A 21,079-nucleotide genomic window follows, 5' to 3' on the forward strand; every position below is an offset into this window, starting at 1 on the left:
CAGACATTGAAAACCTAAGGTAAGCAACGAAGAACGTGACAAGATCAACTCGCCGCTTAATGATTGGCGGATTGGCCCCGACCACACATATACGTTTTTCAAAGTATCCGTAAACGAAGCAGAATATTTTCGCAAACACTAGCGTTTTCGTTTGTTTTCACCTGTCCTCAATTATTCGTTTTCATTCGAAAACGCATACTTTTTGATACGTTTTCGCCCGAAAACGCTGATGGAACGATAGTATATGACGCTTTTTTGGCACGTTTTCACCTACCCAAACTAGAAACGGAGCGTTTTCAAAACGATGCGTTTTCAAAAGGCTCTCGGCTCTTTTGAAACCGTTTTCGAAAACTTCCGTTTGAATCAGCGTTTTCAGTCGTTTTAGCGTGGACGAAAGGCGAAATCATGAGAAAATGAGGGCACGCATCAAAAAGTATGCGTTTTCATACGAAAACTCATTAGTGTGATCGGGGCCTAAGTCAGTGACCCCCATTTTTGCTCGCATTTCTGACACAAGTAACCGCTGTAAAAAATTTTAAAAATCTGAGTCAGAAAATTCCTTAAGTTTCTTAATTGCTGCTTTTACTCTCTCATGTTATACAAATTTATCAAATATAGACTACAGTAATGTAGACCAATGTCTTGATGTTTTTTTCGGACCACATCGTAAATGGGGTAATCTCCTTGAACAGACTGTAAAGTTATCCATCACAAAAGATTCCATGAGCAGTACAATACATTATTTTATGGCTTTGTCTCACATGGACTGGGAACTACCCAATTCACAAATTTTGATTGGCTGAAATCGATATTGACCGCGGTCTAGATTTTCCCATCTAAACCGGTTTCCTTTTGCGTTGAAAAAGTAGCAAACTAAAATACAAATATGTTCGCTGTTTTCTTTTATTTTCTTCTCAGTCATTTATGGAAGTTCCAAAAAGTCTGATGACAAAAAACAGCAACAACAACAACTTTATTATTATTATGACTCGCATATATACAATTTTTACAGAAATAGATATACAGATTAAGTTAAAAATGCTTGATAATAGTAACAGCGCGAATCCGCAGGTAGCCTGGGCTAATCTAGGCGGGCCACATCTATATTTATATTAGACCGTTAATACATAAATAAGATTGTTATGCAACTACTTATAGAAGGATTTACAAAACCGTTTAATACAAGTACATTTACATATTTTGATTGACTCTAGGAGCTATGATTTACTAGAGATAAACTAAACTATGGGTTAAAATTAATTAGGTACTAAATTTAAGAACTTGAGTCAGGTTGTCGACTTCAACATAGTCATCACTATCTGAAAGAGTCTCAAATAAAAACCTACGAATTGTTAAAAAGTAAAGAGGACGAGTCTGTACTCACGACCTCGGTCAAGATTCTCCTATACAGACCTCCTGCTCGGTTAATGAGAACTAAGCACCGCTCAAATGTAAGTTACCACCTCTGGTCTCGTTTCTCGCAAGACGCGTCTGGCCAGAAACTACGTAGCTGTGCACGTGCGTTATAAGTTCTTGCGTATTTCTAGGCCTTCCTCTGCAAAACAACAACGTGAAATGACCAAGTTCTGGGTATTTTGCTGAACGTGAGTTACTACGAGTAATGTTTCTCATTTTCTTTTGGAGTTTATCGCGGGCGTTACATAATTAGTTTGAGCAAGTTTTTAGACCGATCGACGGGCCAAACAGATCTAGATAATTACGAAATTCAAAGATAAAATATAAATCCTTTTTTATTTGGCGTTGTCCTTGGCGTCGCCGTCGCCATTACTTGGGAGAGAACTCAAGCAAACGAAGACGGCAACGGTAACGAGAACGTCACCAAGCAAAAGGTTTAATGAGGTGACCAATAGCTGTGCGCATTGCTTAAAGGCCGCCTCACACTAGCCGATTTTTTGTCGGCCGACAGAAAATCTTCACTTGTCGGCTAGTGTGCGGTGAATTCAGACAAGTCTGCGACAAGATCGGGGCTTGTCGGGCGATATTTGACAGTGCTAGATCTCAAAACGTCTTGTCGGGCCTTGTCGGCTAGTGTGCGATGGACCAAGACAATTTGTCGGGGCACGCGCGCGCCTCGACCAATTAGGAAATAGATAAGAAGTCACTATCATAATTTATTATATGACTCGTGTTTGAAAAAGATAAGAAGTCACTATCATAATTTATTATATGACTTGTGTTTGTGGCCGATCTAACGCGCGCTCTAATTGGCTAACTGTTGGGCATTATTCTCCCGTAATGCCCACGGGCCAATTACGTGCCTGCAAAGACAGAGCAAAAAGCCATATAATAAACAACTTATTAACCTCGGACGTTCGGTCTTTACGGTAAAATCTCAAACCTCGGCCTTGCAGTATTAACCTCGCTAATCGCTATAGCTCGGTCAATACGACATGGTCTCGGTTTGAGATTTTCCCGTAAAGACCTCACTCTCGGTTAATAAGTAGTTAGAATTAAACTATAAGTAGTAATATACGGCAGATGTGGAATCCGATTGGTTAGTTCGTTTTTGCTGTAGATTTTTTGGTTAGTGTCCTGGGGCCGATTTCTCGAAAGCCCCAGAAACTTTTCGGGCCCGCAAAGCCATTTTTGAGTTATTTTTTTGTAAAAAAAAATACCTCTTAGTCGGCGCATCGGGTATGTTATGGACCGGTCAATGGATGAGTGAGTGAGTGAGTGAGTGAGTGAGTGAGTGAGTATAGTATAGTATAGTATAGTATAGTATAGTATAGTATAGTATAGTATAGTATAGTATAGTATAGTATATCTTTATTGTGCCTTACTCTCCAAAGGGAGGTATTGGTCTGTTTGCAATAAAGGTTTAACATTACCTAGTACAATAAGAAATAACATTCACTTGATTTTTTTTTATAATTCAAATAAAATTAAATAAAAATTATAATGCTCATTTCGTTTGTAAGTTGAGAATCTCTTTTCTTTTTTTTAACATTAAGTTGATATATTTACCTATTATTTTTGATGTAACTCTATTGTCAGCTCTAAGTAAGTACTTAGTTCTCTCGTTATCGCCCAGATTTGCGTAAAGTGCATCTTTGTTTGAAATGTGAGAATGGAGCTCAACTCTTATGGTAGCGTACCCCTGGCAATACATCAAGAAATGCTGTTCGTGTTCTACGCAATTTTCTTTGCATACTAAGCATGTTCTTTCCTCTACTGGGTTTGATGCTCCTTTATTTTCATATTTTCCAGTTTGTATTCGTAATACGTGACGTAATTCGTAATTCGTAGTGAGTGAGTGAGTGAGTGAGTGAGTGAGTGAGTGAGAGATGTACGTATGTCACACCAATCAGATTGGATCTAATATAAACAGCCAATCAAATTTCTTGTTGTAAAGGTAAATGGTATGTGAGAAGATTTGATCTCGATACAGTTCAGAACGGCCATATTTATTCTTCTAGAAAAGAGGTGGGAGTATCCATATATTGGGCTTACTTCGACGTTTTCTGTGGGTGAGGCTGAGGATTTTAGTTATGAACGAGATGAGCCTTGAGGTTTGAAACAGTTCGTGAGTTAGTAGTATGCAAATGGCACGAGATATTTTTATTGTTAGTTACAAAGGTAACTTGATGCTTTTGTTTTTCACAAGGAGTAAATTCAATTAGAGGTCACGAATCGTCGCTTCTGGTTCTTAGGAAATGTTTTAGAGGAGACGAGACTATTTAGATTTGAAAAAGTTCTGACGTTTACAATAGTAAGTGCAGGTAACGATTGTTTTGTTCTTGTTGCATGCAAATATAACGAGATATTTTTATTTTTTTGTTACAAAGGGTAATTTGACACTCCTGTGTTTCACAAGGGAGTAAATTCAATTAGAGCTGACGAATCGTCACCACTCTTTCCCACGAGATGTTTGCTATCTTTAGTTACAAATGGTAACTTAACACTTTTGTTTTTCATATAGGAGTAAATTCAGTTAGAGCTGACAAGTTATCGGCTATTGTTTCCAGGAGATTAAACAAAAAAGAAGCTTTCATTCCTGGACGATTTTTACGTCTCTGGAGTAGCAGTTTAATAGTTCCATTTGATGACATTCATTTCAGTCCGATATTTTTAAAGGTAAAAAGTATGAAAACTGCTCAAATGTTCTTTGAAGACTGCGTGGCACCAATTTAAAGTGCAATTTAATTAAATCAGACTTTCAACGTGTCAGAGAGGTTTTTTTCTCTTTGTTTCTATTTTCGGTGAAGTAGCGTTGTGTTGTGTTGTGTAAAAAGGGTAAACTTACGACTCTTATAAATGCAATAAGGTCTCTTATTTAACTTGAGTATTTTTGAGCAAAAATTCCTCTTAAGGGTTGGAAGGTCTATGTGATCGGTGAGTGAGGGAGTTATGCATGTGCGCGTGTCACACCAATCACAGTGTGGGTTGTATCAAAGAACGAATCAAATTGCCTGTTAGAAAATAAGATAGTATCTACTGTAGTTTGTTCAGTCAAACATTTTATGGCTTACTATTTAGCTATCTTACCATGACCGATGTAACATCGTATGTACATCATAAATTCCCAGTTTCTTTCTTGCTGTACATCGCAACCAAAAAAACTTGTCAAATTAACCAAATAATTACTTTGAACAGCTCCATGAATGTTCCTATCTCCTATGTTTAGTTCATCTGTATCTAAAAACAGAGAGGTTCATACGTCTCAAACTTTTTGTATGAAGGGAATCTCTGTTGATATTAAGAACATGTGAATAAAACAGCTTCACAATCATAAGGTTTGAGATTTTGCTATTGCTTTCTGGGTACGAAAACTTTTCGGAAATTTACTCTCACAGTGCGTTTCTCCATCTAGGAATACAAACCCTGACAAATTTTGGGGGAACCTGGCAATGGACTAACACCCCACCCAGGAGGAGTATAAATCTCTCTTTTTTTGTTCGACGTTACAGAAACGAATTACTGCGCCTTTCAATAACATGCGGACTCTAAATTCAAAGCTCAACCGACAAATGCGTTTTTCGCTACCGCCAATCAAATGTTCGGCGGCTCCTCCCAGCTTCCGACTACTGCTGAGCGCGAGGTAATCAAATTGCTGAGCACAGTTCAGACAACGAAACAGTGCTCGGCAGTAGTCGGAAGCTGGGAGGAGCCACCAACATTTGATTGGCGGTAGCGAAAAACGCATTTGTCGGTTGAACTTTGAATTTTAGAGTCCGCATGTTACTGAAAGGCGCAGTAATGTTCACAACGCCTAAAAGTTTCTTACGTCATAATCTCTGCATTTTTTTTTTTGTTCTTGCCGATTCAAGAAATTTTCTGTATTGATGAATAAAATCATTACTCTTAATGTGAGTGTCATGTTGTTTTTCTGCAGTGTCTTGGACACTTATCAGCTCTAACTGTGTTCAAAGCGGGAATTCACATCAAGACTCGCAACTTACCACCTGCTATAAAGAATCTTCTAGAAGAGTAAGTACACGTTGTTGACACCGGCAATACAGTGAACCAATCAAAACTCGAAGTAATTACATGCAGCTGACGCAAAGCGCGGGAAAACGTGTGCGCGCGAGTTGTGATTGGTTTTGGTTTTACTTCTGAGTAGATGAAAAAGTGGCGTGAATTTTTTAAGCCAATCGTGTAGCGTAGTTGATGTAAAACCAATTACTTTTCGGCACTCAAATGAAAACCGCTCTATAAATATAAATTAGCTTGGGAGGCCAGTTTTTGTGAAGGCTGTCTCGTTTATCCGAAAGTTTGGCAGATTGCGGTGAGTTTGGAAATCCCGGAAAATGTTTAACTCTTGTCAAGAATAAAATTAAGGAAATCAAGAAAGCAAGGAATTTCGAAAGGAAAAGGAGATTTGATGGAATAGCGTGAAACATTGATAAACTCTCCGACTACTTTCTCTTCTGTCATGCGTTTTGAAATTTGTCGGCCCACAAAGGAATCGTTTGCATCCTCGCCATTGTTAGTTATCCTCAGTTCCCAATAGCTTCCTTTCATTTGTATAACACTGTCCAACAAATTCAAACTGTTAACTGTCGTGTCCACAGGTCACCCAAGCGTAATATAAGAGTTTATGTGGTGAATTGTGGCTGAAATATAAGAGTTTGTATGGAGATTAGAAGATGACATTGAAATCAATCAATGTATGGGTACTTAACCGAATAAAGACTCTTATAACACCGTAGGATAAATAAATCAAAATTCGCTCAAATCTCGTTTTAACTCTCCAGAATGAGAAAAAATGACACCATTGAATGTTCAAGAGTCTTTATTCGGTAAATTACCCATATATTGATTGACTTCAATGTCATCTTCTAATCTCCATACAAACTCTTATATTTCAGCCACAGTTCACCATACAAACTCTCATATTACGCTTGGGTGACCTGTGGTCGTGTCAAGCCCTGGCCAAACGGACTCACAAGTAGTTGCAAGTAGCCGCAAGTTGAACTTGCGTTAGGTGGCTAAACGGACCCGCAAGTTTCCTCGCAAGTACGCGCAAGACTTAAAACAACATTTTAATGCAGACATATCCTGTATTTCATTGGCTAATAGGCTATCATAACAAAGACTGAACGTCACTCAACTTGCGTTGACTTGGGTTGGGTAGCCAAACGGTGAAAAAACTTGCGTCAACCTACGTGCAAATTAAAAACTTGACGTTCGTTTTTCATGCGTCTGTCCTGGTATTGATCATGAATTTCGTCATAACAATGTCAAAGTAGCTGTGGATCCGCAGACTACCTTTGGCAATGTTATGACGAAATTCATTGTCAATAACAGGACGGACGCATGAAAAACGGACGTCAATTTGTTTTTTACGATAACAAATTGTCAAATTGTCCGCTTTCGCTCTGGACACATCGCATAAATTATAAATTCATGTGTCTGTCCGCTTATTGACAATGAAAATTAGCCAATGAGCGCGCGAGAATCTCTGCAGTTATCGTAAAATTTGATCTCGACCAAAGTGAGCGTAAGTCATCGCAAGTGTACGCAAGTACACGCAAGGAATAGCCAAACGGAGTCGCAAGTAGACCCAAGTTTTCAACTCGCGTCTACTTGCGAGTCCTTTTTGGCTAGGGCTTTAAACGTGTCCATCTAACCTGTCACCATTTCTTTCTGTCTAGTTACAGTCGCTGTGATTGCTGTGATGGTCCGATGTTTGGTCCAGGAGTAAGAGTAATCAAGGCTCCGTTTGTCATCTTCGGCGTCAAGAATCTTCCATTCGTTTTTAGCGCCTGTACACAAACCTGCAGAAGACAGTTCAGCAGAAACCCTGATTCATTGAAGCTTTGGATGCAGAGGAACGCACCACAGACTTTAGCTGAGTTCTAGCTTTGGAACGCAATAGAATAAATGGAATTAAAAGGATGACACTCGGACAGGGTAGCGAGGCTAACACGAAGTGTTATTCCCTGAACCGGATCAACTGAATTGGAATTTAGAATTAATGGCCTTTTGGAAGGAGGCAAATCTGGAAGAAGCGACTTTTAGTCGAAGTGAAGATGAAGATTTGAAAAACAATGTAACTCATAGATATTAACCCGAAATGGTCACCGAACAAAATGAAAGTACTCTGTACGTAGACGGAGTCTTTGCTATCTTTACCAGTATATAAAAAGTGTATTTTTGTAAAAATCTATATTTCAAAGTAATGTGCAAGTGCAATAAATTGTTCTGTTCATGCAAGTTCTACCCCATGTGTATTTGCTTGATCTTCTACTCAGAGCCCTCGGTCTTTTTGGTCAGTGGAGGCTGGGTACTCTGTGTAGAAGATAACAAAATAACATTAGAAAACTGAGACGAGCAGAGGATCTGGGGAAGACTCTATTTCGAAAACATTACTTTTAAAACATGTGGAGTAGAAGGAAGTACAGTATCCTGCTAACAGAGGTTTCTTTCTGGCAAGTCTTTTAGCATGTACGAAGTCGTTCGCGTCTCTTGTATTTCGCGTAGTCGGCTTGTTTACTTTCCCGAGAGAAACCTCTCACCTGACGATGTTTGCCCGCCATCTTTTTTACGCGGGAAGAAATTACGAAGGTATATTCACCATTCAAAACAGAATATAACGCTTTCGACTGATAAGGAGTTAGACTCGATCGTACGATTCTCAAGAGCTTTTAAAGCCTTCTGGACTACTTCGTAGAAACATAAACGAGAAAGACCTTTTGCAGCCATCTTTCGACTTCACGCAGGCTCATTTTTGCACAGCAAATCAGTAAAAAATAGATGCACATGAGTTGACAAACTCGTTTAAACCAGTTTTACCCTGTTTGTCACGTGATCTACCTCTAAGAATGTGGAGGTATCTAAAGCGCATGCTCAACGGGAAATCACGATAAGCGGCTCGTGGCAGAGGTTTCTCTCGGGGAAGTAAACAAGCCGACTACGCGAAATACTAGAGACGCGAACGACTTCGTACATGTTAAAAGACTTGCCAGAAAGAAACCTCTGCTAGCTGGCTAGAGGTACAGTTGAACCCCGCTATTGCAGACTCTAAGGGGAAACGAAAAATAGTTCTAATACTAACCGACTGACGGGCAAATCCAAGGGAAATGGTTTTGAATTCGAAATAAAACGGGGGAAATAACCGGGTTCGAATTACCGGGGTACAACTAATTATATCAAAGCTCCCATAATCTACACGCTAACCTCTTCAGAGAATAACGTGTACGTTATCAAGTTTTATTGCCTAAAAGTAGTGTAAAGGCCCCTAAACTATCTCGGGGGCGTTAGCTATACGTTCCCCTGGGCTCAAGGAACTGGCAATTACACGATCTTCCGTGCTTGTCGCTGGTATATGTTACACTTGAAAACTTGAAAACGTCACTCTGAACAAGCAGAAAACAAAGTCAACGATAGTACACCGTATATGAAAAAAATAATTTATTTGACGCAACTACGTCGTGCGTTGTCACTTTTTACAGCTCTTTAAATAAATATAACTATGTACAAGTCTTAATGGGACACGAAAATGCCTGAACTAGCAATCTAATAGTCGTCAACTAGTGGGGAGAAATACACGAAAGTTCTAGCGCCGACGTTGGAGAACTGGTACTTAGTTCACGATCACTGTTTTCTCCTGCTGACTGCTGGGAGATGATGCTTGTAGTCGAGCCTTCTTCCCGGCATTCTTTGCTCTCTGCAGGTGAAGCGGCAGAGGAATCTTGTCAAGTCGAGGGTAGTTAGGGAGGCGCATAGCATTCTGGGCACGATCTAAAACAATACTAAAGAAAATAAAAAGTGCGTTAGAGATTTTCATTAATAAAAGTCACGTTGTGTGTGAACAAAATAAGAAGACCGAGTGTGTTTGTTCTTCTTATTCTTTAGTTTGAACTTATTATGTTTATGTCTGTGCATCAGCTTTTGTCACTAGAAAAACCAGCCTATTACACGGCAATAGTCGTGTAACATCGGCAACACAGTCCTTCAAGCTGGTTTTCAGTCGAAGTCCCATATAAGGACAGCAAGCTAGATCAACCTCGTTCCTGGGAGGGAAAATGAGAGACCCTGGGAACTACGCCGCAAACTAGATACGACAACTGTTCTAGCAAAGATTTTGCCCATTGCTCGGTATACTACAACACGTTATGTTTAATTTAACTTTCTCGCAGTGGTTCTTGTTAATTGTCTGGTTTTTCGACACAAGTGACAAGCCCCATACTGCGACAATTGGCTCGACGATTACTTTAGGGCTTACTTTACAAACTGCTTCACTTCAGCAAGGTGCATCTCATGACTGTCTATACCGCTGGGTGGCTTTGCTTTCATGACAGCCTGAAAAAAAAAAACGAAAAAAAACCAAATAAATCCATTGTGACAAGATTACAACTCACACCTTAGTCGCTGCCATCATAGTTAGTAGAGGAGACTGGTTAGAAACTCGGCGAACTTCAAAGGACCAAAACAATAGCGGCGCTCTGATGTTGAACTGACCCGTCACGTGACACTGACCCTGCACACTCAAAACACGATGGCGGACACTACGAACGATCTCTACCTCTTCGGGGAAGATTTCGAAGCCATTTTGGATATCCTAGTCGTAGTCTCCTCTACTAACTATGCTGCCATAGCAAGCACAGTTGACGCCTTAAAGGAGCTTAGTGACGGTATTTGGAGTTATTTTATTACCTTTTAATTGAAGGAAACCTGAAACTAATAGTTTTCTAAGATAGAAAAACACTAAAGAGAAAATAATAATAATAATATTCCCAATACTCCTCTGACACGTTTGACGAAATCCCAACTGACAAACCTAATATTCGGGCTCGCTTAGCCTGCGTAGCAAGCGTTTCTGTGGAGTTCGGGAGCAAAGAATTACAGCGCGAAAAATGGCGAAAATCCCGTTCCTCGGTGTTTCTTTGCTCCCAAACCCCACGGAAACGCTTGCTACGCAAGCTAGGGCTCGCTAAACTTCGTTTCATTAAAAGGTGAGGCTTAAAAACAACCGAGGTCAATTAATGAACAAAATCCGAGGCCTGCTGGCTATCTATACCAGGCAACATAGGAATCCTGATATATTTTCTTAATATCCCGTTGTATCTACTATCTTGACGTGCGAGAAGACACCTCCAATTCAGTGCACAATTTTCAACATTTCAAATGAATCCATACCTTAAGTTTTGCTCCAACATTGAACCGGGCCGTATGTTTGCCGTGATTAAAAGTGAGAACAGTTTTATTCTGAAATAACAAAAACAGGGAATAGTTAGTACTGTGTAAATGGAAAGACGCCACACATTAGCTCCAAAATTAGCTTAAATTGTCGAAAACTTTGAAGGTAGGGAGAAGATTTTCGCGATTCCACCACTTTACAAACCTAAACGAGGGTAAACATTGCTTAGAATGACGTTTCAACAGAGTTTTATACCTCAAATTTCACAGAAAAATACTTTATGTATCGAAAGTATGGTCCTCGTAAGAAAACATTTAAAGTCACGACTTACCTGAGACAAACATCTGATTGACAGCTGTTTGGTAATCATGAACGTGATTGGTTGAAAGGGCGGAGCGTGCACGTGCTCTTTCAAATTATGCCAGAGCCACTTCTTTTTCTTAGCGCCGTTTTTATCCAGAAGAACTCCGAAAAATGGATTTAAAACGAGTCTAACGAAGAAGAGAAAGAGAGAGAAACAACATTCAGAGAGAAGCATGTTAGTTAAAGATAAGAGATGGAACAAAAATCCATTCGCCATTGCCACATCCCCCATAATACACATTGTTTGCCCTCCAAAATTCTGCATAACCTTTGTTTCCCATTTCTCCTGGATATCACAGTCGTCCCAAGAGAAACTGAAGACAATGCTTATGCAAACTTTTTGGGGGCAAACAAGGTGTATTATGGGGGATGTGGAAATGACGAATGCGCTAAACGGCCAACGAAAGGAAAAAACCCTCCTCCAATCCTTTTATTTAATTATGAGGATTAAAATAAAGATTGTTAGATTATCCTCATGGCTCTCTTTTTCCTTTTCTCTTTATAATTATTGCTACATGCATCCTGTTGCTATTTTATATTCTGCCATCAAACTGCAATGAAATAATGAATATATTCGCACAAAACGACCACCATGGAAGGAATATTTTTTACAAAAGGAGGGGGCACATCGAAGGTTTTAAGCAAAACAGTTGGTCGAATAGTTCACCACCTTAACAAAAATACCTTTTAATACCTGACAGCTCCATTTCTAAAATAACAAGTTCCATGTCCGGATGGTTGGAATATTCCTAGCATCTGGGAAGGGTTTGATTCATTCTCTTCCTCGTCCTAAATCAAAACCAAGTGTTATTTTTAAGAATTATTTTCAACCTTTTGACATAACACATGGGATCGGAATATGTTACAGTCTGACTGAGATCAATTGAACTGCATCACCACTGATGAGTTCCTCTTCCGCGCTAAGGACACTCGAAACTAAAAGAATTTTAAAACTACCCGCAGCGAAAAATAGGTCCCAAAGGTTTCTGTCAAAGCAGAAAACAACGGGGAAGGTGACCTGCTGAAACTGACGGACGCTGGAGGAATTTGTAAACCTAGCTTAATTTCTCCGGTTAGCCGGCCTTCCGTCCACACTAATCCGTCACGAAAACGGAGCTTTTCGAAAACGTTCTTCAAACCGGAGGAATTGGAAAACGCCGGCCTGCGCTTTAGTGTGGACGGAAAACATTTTGAAAGCGAAGCTTTTCGTAAACGATGACGTCACCATAATCATCATATTACCCAGCCCCTACGTAGTGTGGACGGAAAACATTTGATGCATTTTCAGAGTGAAACCTCCGTTTTTAAATTCCTCTGGGTTAGTGTGGACGGGGCCTAAGAAAAAGGGTCGCTGTTAAGGAATGCAATACGTGTGTACACACTTGAACGATGACAACAGCGAACAACATTCGTTTATTATGCGCTTCGTATATTCTCTAGCTATCTTGTTTGGCTTTAAAACTCAAGCATTTTGCAGAGAGAGATTAAATTGCGGTCATCGCTTAGGAAACGTTGTGATATTAAAGTTCTGCGTTTAAATAAACTGCACAAAAAACTTGTACGAGACATTACACCACTCAGCTCCTTCACGAAAAAAAAAAACTAAAATCTGAATACAACATAAAAGGTTTGCGTTTAGTCCCCATTACTCTGGAGCGCTTAAGTGATTTTTGAGTTTGGCCTTGTCCTTAATAGCGCATGCTAAACATTTGCAAGTGTTGCTATTTTGACTGGTCTGTTCCGCTGTGAATCTTGAATGATTTCCAACGCGAAGATATCTACACTCGCGTATTTCCTCGAACAACTTGGTCAGTTCCATCATGGAGAATTTATTGATGTCAGTTTTCTTCTTTTTTTCACTGATTGTTCCAAGCGAGTCTCGCAGTTTCTTCCACTGTCCTTTAGCTCTTTGGTGACCCTCGTCTCTCTCTGTTGTGCTGGTAGAACAACGAGAGTCTTCGCTTGTATGTGTTAAATCTCTCCTGTCGCCGTTTAGAATCTGTGTTTCTTTACTGCCTTGTCGGCTGGTCACTCTCTCTTCCGCGATATCAGGCATCGAATGCTGAACAAATTCGTCTTGAACATCATCTGCCACAGTTCTAACGTACGATTGATTTGCTAATGATGAATCATACTGTTGTTTTTCAACAGAACCAAACGCAGCCAAGTCACTCAACTTTCTAGATCTTCTTCTCTCTTTCTCTATTATTTCAAACGTTTCACGGGCTCTGTCCGCCTGTCTATGTTCGCTAATGCGTCGCTGTTTTTTGCTCTCTTGAAAGAACTGACTGCTATTCGCCAAAGTTATTACCGGGGGTAGAACTCGTGATTTGGACTTCTTCTTTCGCTTGGAGCCTTTCTTTTGTTCCGATGCGATCTCTGGTAATTTAAGTGGGTAGTTGACCTCGGGAGACCTATTTCTATGAGCGGCTGCTAAAGTCACTGGAGAAACAGCTTTCACTAAGGTGACGCGCCTTTTTCGTTGTTTATTCTCCTCTTCCTGTGCGTCGGTATGTCTTGTGCTTTGCGCTTGAGACGATTGATCAAAAAGCATCGCTGGAACAAGATTCTGCTTCGCTCGAAGAAACTTTTCTTGTTTCAGAGACCATGTATTAAAACTTCTCCTCCGTTCACGTTGAATCGTATTCATGGTTGTCCTTAGATCAGTCTCTTTGCTTCTGTTGATACTCACTGCTCGTCGAAGCGAGTTGCTAACCTTCTCAAGTGGATCTCTCAACTCGTTGTTCATATTTTTTCCTGTTTCTTTCAGACACTGCAAATGTCACATATCTCCTTTGTTAGACCAAGTGTTTTCAAATATCGTTTTTCACCACTGTTCAGTACAGAACTAACAAGTTGATTAAGTTTCCTAAACTATGCGATCAGAGCCGCGATTAAGCGACTTAGGAATTAAAGCTTTTTATTAAAATTTGTCATCTCAGATCAGTTTTCGTATTTGTATAGCTGGTGCTGAGCAAACAGTGGTCTTTTCTTAACATTTTCCTGTCACTCAGGAGAATTAAAACTAAAACTATGGAAGATTAAAAAGTACAACCCAACTTAGAGCCGATAATCGCGCCGATAGCTAAAACAAAAGGATTTTCCTATTAAAGTTTAACAATGATTTTCGGGATTTCTGAAATTAAATTAATAGTGTTATTTTCCATTTGTCCACAGCAAAATATTAATTTTTTGTACTCACGTACACAGACAGATATTCAGGAAAATTACACTAATCGTAAACATGAACAAAGAAAAGTGTTTTTGCATACCAATACAAGGCGCTGTGACACTTCGTTTAGACAATGCAATTTGCTTAAACGCTGAGGTTTGGAAGACAGGAAGTACGGTTTTTATAAGTCTATTTTGATTGGTAGATTTCCCTTGAAAACAGTTATTAAATTTATTGCACGAAAGAAGGTTTGTTGAATGACAAATTACGTGACAAGGAAGCGCTAAAGAATATATTTTGGACTGCTTAGAAACTCAAGAAAAACAAAAACTTAAAGAAGCTTGAAACCGAATGATCGGCCACTTTTCGCTAAAGGAATTTTGCCAATAACATCGGTTTTCCTAGCGACCTCTAAGTCTTTGTTGCTTTCCCCTTTCGTTTACACCTTGTATTATCCCCTTCTTACTTCCAAGAGTGCGGAGTCATCGACCAACCTCGTTCCCGGGCTCGCTCTCTCTCTCTTTTGCCACCGTTGATGGTGGTTGAGTCATCGACATGCGTGTCACGTGTCTTCGTTGACGCGCGAAATTTTCCGGCCGCTACTAAAACTGCGGGCTCATTGCTCGTTCCAAATTCGTTGCTATGCAAGGAAACTCGAGTAACAAAACTAAAACTTTGTTCTTTACCGCTTCTGCACCCAGTGACCGAGATAAATACGTATACTTACATCAAATACTATGTATGTAAACTTTCCCTTTTCGGTAGCAGTTATCATCACAGCAATGTTACCGCTTGGGTAACTGAGATATGAAGTTAAGAAAGAATCCATGTGATGAATGGACACCAAGGCTGTATGAAAGGCAATGCTGAGTGAAACCCCTATGCAACATACTTTTTCAAACCATGTAACTTTCAGGGTGTACACCTCTGACTATTAACACCCCTCCCCTCTGCTTAAAGTTCTCAACCAGATTTTGACAAGCTAAGAGAATCACAGCCCCCTTCTATTGTCTGTGTTGTTTTAGATCTTACATTCAAAGCCTTACAGTTACTCAGTTGAAAGCAATAGCATCTCGGTGAACCTTGACTTTTAAATATTTTTCCAAAAGCAGGTACAGGGGAGGGGTACGCCTGCTCCCCCTCCGGCTTTTCATGCCAATTGCTAAGACCCCTCCCCCTGATTTCCTGTTTCCATCCCTGAATTTCTCGAGTTTCAAATGAACATAAAGACAGCCACAAAATCCAAGAGCATTTTGTAAGACTTGGTATCTGATATACTTGTCTGGCCAACTGTACACTTGAGTTTCACATTAAACAGAAAATTGCCAACCTTAAAGTTTCACAAAAGGATACTAGCAGCTTCCAGTGCCATCTGGGAGCAGCAAAAGAAATCTTCTTTTGTTTTCATAAAATCTCTCCAGGAATGCTTGCTTCCTCTGTAAGGGAATTTCAACAAGGTAAACCATAAAGGTAGGGGTAGTGACCCACTGGTTAGTGTGCTGGCCCAGGTTGTTCGAAAGGTGGATAACGCTATCCACCAAATAAATGATTCACTATCCAGTGGATAGTGTGGTTTGTTTCTTTAATACTCATCCACTGCATAACGATTTATCTGAAAAAATTGCTGGGGGTGTGTGGCCCACTTCCCAAAACCCTTACCCTATTTACGACTAAAATCTGCAATTTTTCTTTTCACTATTAATGACCAGGCCAAAAATTTGATCCTCTACTTGTGACCATAGTGGCTGACACAGTTGCCCTAGACATAATTTTTGAAGGGCTTTTGTTTATGGTCTTATTGATAATGATGAAAGAGTAGCTTCTTCTAAAACACATACCCAATTCAAAACTAGAGTACCAAAACCATACCCTAATTAAGAGCAAAATAGCCAAATCGATACCCTATTTATGGTCAAAACGGCTGAAAAACCAAACTCTTTGGGGCCGCACATACCATACCTATATACCCCCCCCCCTCCCTGGGGCACAACCAGGGCCAAGACTCTGGACAGAGTGGTCTGGTTTTGAGCCCTACTCAGGGTCATCGAGTTGTGTTCTAGGGTAAGACACTTTACTCTGACAATGCCTCTCTTCACCCACGTGTTTTAAAAAAGTAACGACAAATTTTAATGCTGGGGTTAACCGTGTGATGGACTAGCATCCTATTCAGGGTAGAGTAGAAATTTCCTAGTCAGTTCATGTTATAGAAACCAGAGAAAAAGAGAGGCCTGATGGGCCACTGAGCTCGAAGGTAGACGTCACCTTTTAAATCAATAAATTTTGGTCAAAAACTTCCCCACTGTTTGTAGAACACTGTCTGCCTGAGAAGCAGTAAAAGGATGGTGAATAAATCTTACACTAAAGAATTTAACCTTTCCGGAATACAGTAAGTTTTGGACAAGCCGTGGTTGTTCGAAGGCTGGATAATGCCATCCACCGGATAAATCACCATCCACTGGATGAGTGCTAACAAAACAAACCATGCTATATACAGGATAGTGATTTATCCATAGGATAGCATTAACCACCTTTCAAACAACCTGGGCCAGGTGTCTAAAGAAATTGTAGGGAAACAGAAACTCAAAAAGTGATTATGTAAGTGCACTTACCAGTTGAAGAGGATTCACTTCAATCACAAACGGGTCATGAATTTGTTCATCATCTGTCAGTGATGGTGACGGAGGACGCACAGTCCAGCCTTCCTCCATACACTTTGTAGATGCTAATGAGTATGTGATGGTCTTCATTTGACGTGTTACTAAGTAAAAAACAGAATAAAACAGTTGTTATTTAATGTGCTGAGGACTCTTTTATAGAATGATTGTATAAAGATTAGTTGGCTTTTCACAATGAAAATCTTAAAGAAATGAGGAAAACCTTGGCCTTTTTTTTTTTTGTTTTTTTTTGGGGGGGGTCAATAAATATTTTGTTCAAAAGGTTTCTATTTTCAGGATTTTGCTTACGCTGAAAAGGGTTAAACTTAGATTTGGATATGACTTTGCATTGAGAAAACTTCACACTGAAAAAATGTAAGGGCAAAATTAATAACAAATCAAACAGAACTTTGCAGCCTAAGATGTAAATGACACGAAGCTCTTATAATCATAGTCCTCATGGCTCAAATCAAAGGTCTTTGAATACAACATTAACTTAAAACTGAGTGGGGTCAGTTCTGTGGTACTTACATGCGTAGAAATTGGTTGGGTTAGCTCCAGCTGCCCTTTGTCTCTCCATTTCCCGTTCCCTTGCTCGTTCTGCTGCTCTTTCCTTTGCAGCTCTTCTCGCAGCTTTGGTTCCATAGGGTGGGTGGGGCTTTATATCAATCATTTCGTCCACCAAATGAGCTTTGTCTGTTCTCTGCGCTAACTCAAATTTTATCAAGCGTTCATATTGAGGACAGCAGTAAAGCTGAAGAAAAGATTAAGTAGAAGTCAATTTTAACAATCTTGTTTAGAAGTCCAGCAATTGCTGTTTTATAGTGACCTGTCGTGACTGAGAAATAAAAATAATCAACATTGAACAACAACGACAACATGAAACCAGTCATTCAAGGTATACACTGAGTCTTGACTATCCGTTACAAAGACTGGCCAAGAAAAGTTTAGAAGTGATCAATAATCTCTTAACAGGACAGAAGTTTCATGTAACTATACTGACAGCTGAAATTTTTCTCATTGTTCCTCGCTACCTTCATCATCATTATTGATAATAAATAAAATTAAAAAAAAAAAAAGAAATGATTATTATCATTTTTAGTGAAAGCAACTCATTTTCAATTCATTAAAACAACTCATTACCTGATCTGGAGTAAGTCTTTCCAACTCATCCAAGGTTGGAAATGGCAGTACTTCCTGTTGACAAAACATGCATGGTCCACTAGAACTGCTCATCTTTAACATCTCATTTTTGGCAAGCTCTTGTCTATCTTGAACTTCTTCATTTGATAGCGGAGGGTTCTGTGACTCTTTCATGTACTGAAGGATTGCTGGAGGTCCAATACTTGGTAACAGATATTCCTGTTCAAGGTCATAATCTTCATATTCTTCTGAACTGCTAGCTGAGTCCGGCTCAACTGTGGGTGGTCGAAATAGAATGTCTTCTCCCTTGGGAGTTCGCGGTAATGAAGACACCACAGATTGACGAGATCTAGGGACACCGCCTGATGACTTTGATTTGCTTCTTCCTGTACTTCCTAATATGTAAGGAGCAAGGAAATTAGTTCTTTCTCTGATCCAGTTCTCAATCAGACTTAAAGCATAGATGACTGACAAGGCATGCACTTGACTCCAGTTTCTGAAGATTGCAGTGACCAACAGCATTTCCACTCCCCTCTGGATGGGGTACTGAAGTCAAGCATTTAATTAGCCAATATGCAGTTAAACAGCTGGGTTAAGGGAGGGACTGTCAGAGTTTAGTTTCTTGCCTAAAATACAACACAATGGGTGCTTTCCATTATGCCAAACCGACCGGTCAGAGATCAGTTGGAATACCCAAGAAAAATGGAACAACATTTTACAATTAAACTGGGCCAACAAATACAAATGGTTCTTGCCATTTTTTTATTCCTTTTCCAAATTCCCTAATTAGGACAAAGTTCAACCAGTTTGTCAAAAATGGAACAGCGAATTTCAGTCGAAATATTCTGACTGAAATAAGTGGACCACCTCCAGAGGTGATCCCAAATATTCTAGTTGGAAGAAACCAAAACAGACCTTTCCATTTGAGTTCCAACCAAAATTTTCGGAATCTTTGGCATAATGGAAAACACCCAATGACCCAGGCCAGTGCTTAAACCCAGACATCTGGATTCAGAGTCTACAAGACCCAACGTTTTAGTGGATACTGGAGAACGGTCATTACCAGGAACCTGACAAATATTCTGGGTATAACCTCTGACAGCCAAGAAAAACCTATCCAGGGGTATAGCAATACTCCAAGTCATCAAGTGCTACAGTAAAGGGAGTTATAGTAGACTGCAGGTTCTATTAAGGCAGATGGCTCATCTAATCATTAGGAAGGTTTGGACTTAACTTTGCTTCAGGCAACCCAATGATCTGTATGTGTTTTGAGTAGATTATCATTAATTTTATTATTAAAAATAAAAATTTGTACATGTGTACACCCTTATTTTCACACCTTCTTCTACTCCATTGTGGCTCTGTTTCACCTCATTTCCTTCCTCTACATCTGGTAGGGGTACAGTGTCTTCATCTTTCATCTGTTCCTTATCACTGCTTACCGAAGCTCTTCTTCCTGGTACTGATTTCCTTCTTCGTCTTTTGACCGAGCCATGGCTGTTTGCTAAAAGATAGTATTTTCGGGAATGAATTCTGTGTGGTCTGCATCATTGAACAAGTTTATTGTATTGAATAATAATTTCCTTGAGAACTTGAGTGGAGGTGGGAGACAATAGTGAAGGAATGAAAACTCAAAGCATATTATGCTGTTTTCTGTTACTACAAGTATCTGACCCATGTCTTACAATGCAGGAGACCACTATGGACATGCCTAGCAAAAAAATAATCATCTGAGCTTCATCCTCTTTTTTCACTTTTGAACATTTTACACCATGCCACTCCTAGCATGCTCCTGAAAAGTGTGTGAGACTCTCCTGCTTACACTAAGGACACTAAAGAAGGAGAAAGAGTGTCTTTATTGCTGTATTCAGCACTATACCAAGTTGTGAGGGTTTATGCTTTCTCTTCTGTCAAAGAGAGAAAAACAGTGAGCCTGTAAACAGCGCAGGGAGACTCCCATATAAAAAAAGACGGGGGTGCTTGTTGTACCTTTAGGGATAAAAAAGCAGGTTTGGTACTTCTTAGGGTGTTTGGCCTAAAACTGTTCTTTTCAAAATTTCCGATGAGCACCCCTGTCATTTTTATATGGAGTCCCCCTCCTGGGGCTAAACTATCTGCGCTGATCCAGGCAGTGTCACAAAATGGTAACATTACCTGATGGTGATTTTGGTACTTCTCTAGAAAGTTTTGTGTCTGTTCTCTCAGCCCAGTCAGGCTTAGATCTATGTGAAATTTCTTGATACAACTCCATATCTTTCAGCCAACTCCATTCTGTTTGAGTACATATTGACACTACCTCTATAGTTGTATTCTCAGCATGAGATATAAAACTTCTCTCTTTTTGCAGCAAATGATCCTCTTCAGAATCTTGAAAACAAACCTCTCGCTTATTTGTTCTTTCTCCTACAGATGATGATGAACTTACAGATGACGGCCTACTTGTAGATGAGTCTTTGTTAAAGAAAGACATTTCTTGTGGTACCGTCTCGTTTTTATCAGCTGCCCTTTCAGACACTGCATGCTTGTCCAATAATAATTGTTCATTTTCAGTCTTTTCCTCTTCTTGTAAATCAGATTTATTTGTTGCTTGGGTTTCTTCGACAGTATTTGTTTCAATATCACATGCAGCTATCAACATTCCACGTATCCCAGATTGTGGAGGGGAACCTGAAATTTTATTTCTGGGGTTAATAATACCTCTGGCTGCCATGTCGGCCGAGAGCTGTTCTGGGCTAACTTGTGTTTCTTCACAGAAAACGTCGTCTTTCAATGGACATGGTTCTGGAGAGCTAGTTCGGCTTATTACCGAAGAAGCGCTGGAATCCGGTCGTGGTATTTGCTCTTCTCCTGGGACCTTTTCATTATTGTTGTTTTCACTCATTTTTGCCAGCTGAGTTCAGGAATTCAAGTTGATTGTACAAGAAAGTCCGTGTTAAACTGTGCTGAATACGACATGGGTGCTGGCCTGTTTACCTGGAATAAAAAAAAAAAACATCCCAGCTTTTACTTTTCCACTAGCCGGGTTCCCTTAACTTTGGCAGAATGCCGGCAAAAGATAACCGAAGAAGTGAAAGAGTCAACTTCACAAAGCCAAACATCAATGAAGTCAAGTTTGGTTGCTACGAGTACCGAGCCTCGATTCAG

General features: G+C 39.8%; 1 protein-coding gene and 1 long non-coding RNA gene across 2 annotated transcripts; both read right to left on the reverse strand.

Annotated features, from left to right (window-relative positions):
* Positions 1-956: 956 nt before the first annotated feature.
* On the reverse strand, positions 957-7,747 carry LOC149109140 (uncharacterized). Its single transcript, XR_016208408.1, has 4 exons — positions 7,685-7,747; positions 7,092-7,238; positions 4,507-4,656; positions 957-1,555 (listed from the first exon to the last, which is right to left on the reverse strand). It is a non-coding gene; the product is annotated as an uncharacterized LOC149109140 (long non-coding RNA).
* Positions 7,748-8,859: 1,112 nt separating this feature from the next.
* LOC110052881 (uncharacterized) lies at positions 8,860-21,073 on the reverse strand. The gene is made up of 12 exons (XM_089293444.1): positions 20,090-21,073; positions 19,275-19,439; positions 17,936-18,330; positions 17,324-17,546; positions 16,748-16,896; positions 15,492-15,574; positions 14,866-14,938; positions 11,661-11,755; positions 10,935-11,094; positions 10,603-10,671; positions 9,689-9,765; positions 8,860-9,215 (listed from the first exon to the last, which is right to left on the reverse strand). Exons 1-12 carry the CDS (start codon positions 20,814-20,816, stop codon positions 9,047-9,049), a joined length of 2,385 nt encoding a protein of 794 aa, XP_089149570.1. The 5' UTR covers positions 20,817-21,073; the 3' UTR covers positions 8,860-9,046.
* Positions 21,074-21,079: the final 6 nt, after the last annotated feature.

The sequence above is a fragment of the Orbicella faveolata genome, unplaced genomic scaffold, assembly GCF_042242905.1.
Source record: "Orbicella faveolata isolate gen_17 unplaced genomic scaffold, um_ofav_v1 contig_25, whole genome shotgun sequence".
In the NCBI taxonomy this organism is placed as follows: domain Eukaryota; kingdom Metazoa; phylum Cnidaria; class Anthozoa; order Scleractinia; family Merulinidae; genus Orbicella; species Orbicella faveolata.

What these genes read in the sequence shown, in the direction of transcription:
- LOC110052881 (XM_089293444.1), bottom strand. Translation starts at nt 20,816, where the DNA reads ATGAGTGAAAACAACAATAATGAAAAGGTCCCAGGAGAAGAGCAAATA. An exon ending in TTTAGAAATGGAGCTGTCAG is followed by an intron (nt 11,095 to 11,660) that starts GTATTAAAAGGT and finishes CTTCTTCGTTAG; the next exon opens with ACTCGTTTTAAATCCATTTT. An exon ending in GAAGTGAAGCAGTTTGTAAA is followed by an intron (nt 9,216 to 9,688) that starts GTAAGCCCTAAA and finishes TATTTTCTTTAG; the next exon opens with TATTGTTTTAGATCGTGCCC.